At 37.6% G+C, this 7,926-nt stretch overlaps 1 protein-coding gene across 1 annotated transcript in view; it reads right to left on the bottom strand.

Moving 5' to 3' along the window:
* Positions 1–1,204: 1,204 nt before the first annotated feature.
* Positions 1,205–7,926, bottom strand: part of LOC101157536 (inactive dipeptidyl peptidase 10) — a 29,454-nt gene continuing 22,732 nt past the window's right edge. Inside the window, exons 14-25 of the mRNA XM_023956823.2 lie at positions 7,768–7,859; positions 7,060–7,107; positions 4,925–5,043; positions 4,789–4,836; positions 3,815–3,913; positions 3,514–3,580; positions 3,213–3,407; positions 3,056–3,110; positions 2,864–2,963; positions 2,706–2,764; positions 2,368–2,440; positions 1,205–2,283 (exon numbers count right to left, since the gene is read on the bottom strand). Of these exons, the coding sequence (XP_023812591.2) occupies positions 2,066–2,283; positions 2,368–2,440; positions 2,706–2,764; positions 2,864–2,963; positions 3,056–3,110; positions 3,213–3,407; positions 3,514–3,580; positions 3,815–3,913; positions 4,789–4,836; positions 4,925–5,043; positions 7,060–7,107; positions 7,768–7,859 (1,173 nt within the window). The 3' untranslated portion in view covers positions 1,205–2,065. The remainder of the gene's footprint in view (positions 2,284–2,367; positions 2,441–2,705; positions 2,765–2,863; positions 2,964–3,055; positions 3,111–3,212; positions 3,408–3,513; positions 3,581–3,814; positions 3,914–4,788; positions 4,837–4,924; positions 5,044–7,059; positions 7,108–7,767; positions 7,860–7,926) is intronic.

Raw genomic sequence — 7,926 nt, 5'->3', positions numbered from 1 at the left:
CAACCTTTTACACCTAAAGAGCTATTTGTGTCGATTTCTTACTAATTTGTAGGAGCTACAAAGTCCCATTTAGATAAACAAGACACTGATTTGTATTTATTTTATTGATTCTTTTGCGATATAAATTAATAAACAAATTTTTGGCATAAAAAGCATAAAGTGAAATAAGCCTTTTAAAAAGTTATGTAATAGTTTATTGCTTTTCACAGGTTCACATGACTTTTTTTTCAAAATAAAAGATGCCCTGTGTCACAGAAGATCATCTCATTGCGGTGAATTAGAAGAAGCAGATAGAGTAATGTCAGCAGAAATGAAAGAAAAACAGTTGATTTTAGAGTGTGGGGCCAAAAATATGTAAATCTAACTAAATAAAATGAAATCAGAGCTAATTCAGTGACTTTTACTAAATTTTCTGAACAATATAAGAAGCACATGAAATAATTGAATTTGTTCAGAAATATAAAATCAGCCTTATAATACGGCGCGCATTAAGTATGAATTTTGGTTGAGTTTACTGACCTTAGATTTATTTTCTGTGGTACACTGCACTCATAAATCTATTAGTGTTTTAGTTTGACTTTGGTCAACTATGAAGTTTTGATGCAATTGTTAGTAAGAATGAAACGCGTACTGTTCTTCAGATATTTGTGATTGAGCTGAAGAATTAAAGAATTGGGTTACTTTACTATACTTTTTTTTTAACTTTACTGTTTGCTTATTTCACATGTACTTTTTAAATCAATTTTTTTGAATGTATTTTAATTTTGTTTTTCTTTATTTATTTATTTTTTCTTTAACCGGCTGGACGGTGGTGCAGGGGTTAGCGCTCTTGCCTCAAAGCGAGGCATGGGTTCAAGTCCCAGCTGGTGGACCTGGAACAGAATCACCAATGGGAGACCTTTCTGTGTGGAGATTTCATGCATGGGTTTTTTCTGGGGACTCTGGCTTCCTCCCACCATCCAAAAACATGTTTCATGGGTTAATTGTTTACTTTAAATTGTCCCTTAGTGTGAATGCGAGTGTGTATGAGTGTGCGATTGTGGCCCTGCATCAGACTGGTGACCTGTTCAGGGTGTACTCCACAATGCCGGGGTAAAAAAACACGGGGCTCTGGAGCCTCAGGTTGCTGATGTCGGTCTAGATGATTCTGTTCTGTTCTATTCTGCTTGTCCAAACTAATCTTTTATAAACCATATTACACCACTTTGACCAAAGAAAAAATTTATTTCTGCAATCCACAACATATGGTTTAAATGGTGAGATTTCAAATCAGAAATGCCATTTTCAAATACAGCAAAAAGACACCTACACGTTCTTGTAGACACTTCTGAACTGGAGTTTCATGTATAAATAGTTGCATACTCATTGTTAATCACAAAATGCAAACAAAAGCAGTTTATAAAGTTCACAGAATGAATTTGGCACATTTAGAGTAATCTTTATCTCTCGATTTAACTTCCTGTAAGCTGGGAACACACTATAAAGACAATAAAACTGGTACTGATAGTACAGTTGCATCGCCGGGGACCAGGATTGAGATTGCAGTGCTGTCTTAAGCACTTTGTTTGTAATAAAAGAGTATACTTTGTACTAAAGATCATTTTTTAGTGTGTAGATTCAAGGAAAGTATTAAGCATTCAAAAAATGAGCCTTGTCCTGTCAAGTATTCTACAAAGTCTTGAAATGTGTTCCTGGCTGTTGGTTTATCTTTCTCTTCTAAACCTTGTGGGTGAAACACAAAATGCAGTAATCATCATCATGCAGCCATTACGACATGCATGTTTCAGAATCTTTGTAAACCAGTGGCTGAATCATTGGCTGTGTTGTCCACATCATCTTCTGCAAAAAATTGTAAACAAACCAGGCCTTGAATTTTCAGTTAAATTGCAGAAATTACTGTGCCCAACACATCATACAGTACATAGATTTTTTTTCCATGTCTAAAAAGAGATGTCCTCTGCGTTTGGTCCCCACCTTGCTACTCTTGTGCCAGAAAACCTGTAAATAATTGCATACAGTCCTTTTCGAGGGTCCATCCATCATAGGCGAGGCGGTAAGTCTGAGCTCAGTCATCTTCCTCTTCTTCCTCCTCTATAGGATCTGGAAGGGTGCTGTGCTTCAGGCAGCTTTGGAGGTAGTTCACCACTGTGCGCTGGAAGTGTTGAACGCTGCGGGATTCCCTCAAGATGTGGCCCTCGTCTGGGTACAGCTGCAGAGAGTAGTTGGCCTCCACCTTCACCAGGCGGCTCAGGAGCTCAGCACTGTGCTGGAAGTGTACCCTGGCTTTGAACAAACACAAGCATTTCACAAACCGATTTGAAATCAATACAATGATAAACTCTACAATATGTACAGATAACACCTCACCATCTGCAGTTCCATGAAGAATAAGAAAGTTCTCTTCTTTCAGCTTGTTAACTTCCTCCAGAAGAGAGGCAGTCTAAAATAATACCAATCACCACATGAATTATTAATTTGAAACAAGTCACAAGTACTTTAATTAGGCTTTAAAGCCTTACATCTTGTTTAAAACAAGATTTATATGAAGTTTTATATGATTTCAGTTGGAGGGATTGCAATTTACAAATGAGCGTTTAATCACACTCATTACTACTGTAAACATACATAACTACTTAGAGTGGACTATAAACAAATATAGCTACTTAAATTAGACTATAAACATATAAAATTGATTTGAATCTTACAGAATAAGCATGCTCCTCCTTTGCTGGGTGTCCAAGATACCTTTCTGAAAAAGCAGCACCTGTAAGTAAAAAAATAGAAAACGTTTTTTCATCTTAATGTCTCTTATTTTTTTAGTAGAGCCTCCATGGCTTAGCTATGCTTCATCATTTTATCTCACTATAAAGCCTGAAGTCAGTAATTGGTGCCACAGCAGCTGCACACTGGAAGAGCTTATCTGTTGCTGTTAGCATTTTAAGAGTCAGGTAACCTCCAAATGCCTGAAATGAAGAGCGAGAGAAAATAGTGCTAAAGCTTTGGTGACTTTAACTGGATCAAGTTGATGTTTAACTTCTAAAAAAGATGTTTGAACCTTTCCATAGAGGGCTATCCGCCGGTCATCAATGTAAGGCAGCTGCATCAATAACCTGAGAAAAGAATCAGAAGCTATTTAAAGTTCAGCTTTGTTCCAGGGTTAAGGGTGTTGTGCTTTGTTCATGTGTGCTTTGTTCATGTATAACTTTACTAACTCTACAACTCCTAGGTAATCTTTAACTCTCAGCGAGCCAAGTTTCCGTGGATCCAGGATGCCGGTCTTTTGTCCACGCCCAACCCCGCTCCGGCCGTCTACCCAGGCTAAGGCCACACCTTGCGTGCTGCAGAGGACCTCAGGCCAGCCGAGCGCAAACTCCTCTGTCACGGACTGACTTCCAGGAAGACCATCTCTGCATGACAGGACAAACAGAACCCATGAGTGGGGAGAAATAGTTTTGAATTTCAGGAGAAAAAAAAGTTGTGAGTCTGAGATGGAATCTGTTTAGGGAAACATACACAATGACGAGGAGTGGATGCAGGTTGGACTCATAGTTCTGAGGCAAAGACAGCTTCAGATGCAGATCTAAGGAAAGAAAAAAAAACAACCTGAGCGGCTGTTCAAACATTTCTTTGCATTATTCCATCATACTTATGCCTGAAAACACCATAATCTTTACACTTAGAAAAAAATGATACATTTAAAGCCAAAATTACCCACATCATCAATGCTGCACTCTTGTTATCAATAACTCTCAGTACAAAAATGAAAATAACAACAAGCAAGACAGAAATGTAGTCATGTATTTGTGTGTTGTACCGTGGTTTTCTGCAGAAAGTGTCCTGAACAGAGTCTCTGGGAGCCTCTTGTTCTCTAGAGCTCTAGACAGAGGGCTGTTATCCTCTAAGATGACATATCCTACACAAGAAAAAAAAAATTATCAAGTTCTTTTAGAAATGTATGAGGGATCATTCAAAAGTAGGGGTGCAACTATTCATTTAAACAATGATTTGATTCATGTCATAATTTGTGGTTGCTCATACGATTGATGGTTGACATGGGTTCAATTAACTGACCTAAATGGATCAAGGACATCTTTAGATAAAAATTCCACCATGTGACCCAAAGATTAATATCTTAGTACTGAACAGCGCAGTTTTCCAGATTCCTTGTATTTCTTTCAGGATAATAACTATGTGTACAAATAAACAAGTAAACAAGAAATAATGGACAATCAATTCACATTTTAGTTTCCTAAAGTTCAGTCCACTGTTGTTTTTCCACATCAAAATAATACAAACAGAACATTAGTAGAACGTTCTCTGTACAGTCACGTCTTTGCTAAATTCAGTGTTTCCACACATTCGGCTGTAATGATGGCTTGATCCTTTTTTGCTGTCATCACATGTGTGTTGTCTGCTGTGATGCTTTTGCTCGTTTTTATGCTATAGTAAAATAAACCTATAGTTCCTCAGTCCAATTGGTACTTTCCAATTTCGATTATAATCGACTGATTTAATTTTGAAACGATTTTATAATGGTATAGGTCAATTTAATTAACAACTTGCTTTAGACAGATTGATCTGCTTGGATCGTAGGAATAAATCAGTTCGATTGAGTCAATTAATCGTTACATCATTATAAGAAAGTGGTTGAAACTTTTCTTGTTCTAACAGGGAGCCACAGACAGAGGGCAGTGTTAACAAACTTCCTACAATTAGATGGAGGTGTTTCTTTCAACAGGATGTCAGATGAAGCTGCTGACAGCCTGGGAAGAAGGGTGGGAGACTCACTGGAAGGGTCCTTTGTGATGTGAACTGTCACCTTAGGGATTCCTGGACCTGGGAGATTTTTTAAAAGACAGTAATAAAAAACTGCTCTAACAGTACACCGTAAATCTGCATTTTTATTTTGACATATGTTATTTACCCAAACAGTAGAGGGTGAAATGAGTCTGATTGGGACTGAAAATAGCTTTGAAAAAGCTGCATCCATCAATGAGGTTACAGGTGATGCAGTGGCGCTGAAATACTCCATACAGCTCCACGCTACGAAATAAGAGAAGAGGGTTACTGTACAGCAAAAAACTGAATCTTGAGAAAGTAAAAAGACACTTTTTTCAAGGAAAAATGTCTTAACTTCTGTATGGTAATGGAAATAATCTTATTAAGAACGTTTTATCAATGGCAAAATACTCTTAGTTTGAGAAAACATGTCTCAATGACTAGAACTTTTTTCTTAAAATAAGAATTTTTGGTAAGACCATTTTCCTTTTGGTAGATTTTTTTTGTTATTTAAAGAAAATCTGACAAATCGAAATAAGTTTTGACTTATTTCTAATAGGCCTGTTTTTTGCAGCGTTACACCTTTCAAAAAGAAAAGGGTTTTGCTTCAGGAGAGGGTCAAAGTGATGAATACAACATGGAGAAAGTGTCTGAGGACAAACAACGTAGGGGGAGGGTTAACATTTCAGAAACAGTTTCTATATCAAACTGGACATGAAATTCATTACACAGATTGCTTTCCTGGGTTCCTTAGGGTCTCTAAATGTCCCTCTTGACTCCACTTTCTTAAGGTCTCAGACTGGATCAATCCTGGTCTGAGTTTAATAATGTCATCTTCTCTGCTCCACAACACTAAGCTGTTTTTGAAGCCCAAAGCTTTGTGAGCTAATAGAAATATTAAAGCTGCGAGGCTACAGAGGGACAGACAGGTGTGTTTATAACAGGCAGCTCCGGGTGCAGCAACAGGCAAAAACTTTGTTTTACTCATCTTCTTAAGAATAGTTTTAGTGTGTGTCTCAAAATATAAGCTAATAATTGCTCTAAAGTGGGTCATAGTGCTTGCTAATGCAGTTTTAGACACAGAAAAAGTTATTTTTTTCACAATAGATTTTATCACGTCAAAATTGGCTAATACAAGTGAATTAAAAAAATGTCCAAGCTTTTTAGAATTAAGTATTCCAGAGAGAGTACATTTTGGTAATCACAAGTAGGTCTGCATAAGGAAATTGTGCAACATTAGGAATTAATATTGCAATGACGATATGACTTGCAATACTTGAACAATTAGCAAAACAAAACACCAATAATACACCGTTTCCATTTCACTGCAATATTTTGTTTAAATGAAAGTCGACATAACTTAAATTATACTCCAAATGAGGCTCCTCTGCATAGGAGGCGGGCAGCTAACATGAAAGGGCTCCATTTGATTTGTCAACAATGGGTCCTTCCGATTGGTTAAATGGGTAAAGGACTGTTTTAGCAGATGTATAAACATTTAAAGTCGCACTCTGATCATCTTTTGATCGATTGTAAAGCCTTTTAACTATGATGATGCTGTTTTTAGCCCAAAACAAAAAATCGGTGTCATTTTCTAGGACATAGTTTCTGCAGAGCGGCAGTAGTTAATTAGAAATTCACCTCTGAGTTGAGGCAGGACTATTGGCATAGAGTGTGCTCTCACTTATCATCATACGTTTGTTTAAACTCTCTCCCAATTGCTTACAGCCCCTCACAATCCCAACTTAACATTAATAGTGCAATAAAAACAGCGAGCAATATTGGAGCTATTCAGCCGGACAGTTTTGAGTCAAATGCCAGATGAAAACAAAGACAGACATGGATCTATTTGTCTGCAAGTGGATGCATAGAAATGGAGCAGAGCAGGGAGGTTGTGGCCTGCTGACTGTAGGTTTTATGTAACAACTACAATCTATTTCAAAAAGCATTTTTATGTCTGCTCCTGATCTACAACAATTTAACGAAAGTAATACTCAGAAATGTAATTTTAAGCTTAAATTCCTTCATATATGGAGGAAAATGCTGCAAGAACATGTTAAAAACACAATTTTCATTGGAATAGGCCATTCATCACATTTATCTATTGTACGTACTGTACAGGTGGATATGATGGAAATGATAATAAATCGGAGATTTATTGTGCAAGCCTAATGCTAAAAAATCTTTATTGGTTAAAAGGGTGCCGTGCTAATTGCAGTGCAGGGTCCTTCAGTGTTTTGTTATCTTTTATATAAGTTAGTCTTATTTTGAAAGGTTTACCTGTACAGGTGTCTGCTTTGTCTTGACTCCTCTGTGCTCAGGAAATAACTGAAGGTTAGACACAAACACAACTTGTTACTTTATGATATTATTGTTCATACTTCATCTTGAATTAGTAGTGAAAATAATCTGTTGTTCTATCAATAAATATTCTTTTTTTTTAATCTGTCACATTCTGTTGGAAAAATGACAGTAAATCCACTTGTTTCAGACATGTTGACCGCCTCCTTTCTTATTCAACTAGCTGGTGTCCTACAGTCGAGGATTTTCCAATGGTAAATTGGAATGCGAGAAAGAGCAGTCCGGGTTCAAAGGGAGCTTTCTGTGCTCATTTGTGATGCTGACGCCTCAGTCAGTTGGTTCGTGCTTGCCCCCACAAGGATAAAGAGAGACTTATCGGGTAATCTGCTCTGCTCAAGTCTGAGTAATCCTCGGTTCTCTTTCAAGTCAATGACTTTTCTACCTCAAGTTCAGGCTTTTCCTTTTGCTTTTAGTTTTTAATTAAAATGAGTTATTTTAATTGAAAACATTCATACGACTCCACAGGATCTGACCAAAACATGGATTTTTATTCGTCACAGTTGGATTTTACACCCAATTTACAGCAAGGGGGATGATGGTTGTAGTGGTGATCATTATACAAGTCTGTCCTCACTGTCACTTGTGTGTTCCTATAAGTGAGAGTCGCAGAGTGTGGCTCTCACGAACATTTTTCCAGCCTTCTCGTCTAAGGCGCAGAGCGAGCTGACGTCCCAGCTCCCCGATGTCAGGAAGCGAGGGGGGACGGAGGGGATGGCAGTCTGCGTCAGACACAAACACACAGGGAAAGAGCAAAGCAGGAAGCAGTCACATACACCGACAAAAATA

This window comes from Oryzias latipes, chromosome 7 (assembly GCF_053564925.1).
Source record: "Oryzias latipes strain Hd-rR chromosome 7, Olatipes_Hd-rR_3.1".
Classification (NCBI taxonomy): domain Eukaryota; kingdom Metazoa; phylum Chordata; class Actinopteri; order Beloniformes; family Adrianichthyidae; genus Oryzias; species Oryzias latipes.
Note: the sequence above shows the minus strand (reverse complement) of the source record. Positions and strands in the feature narration are given on the sequence as shown.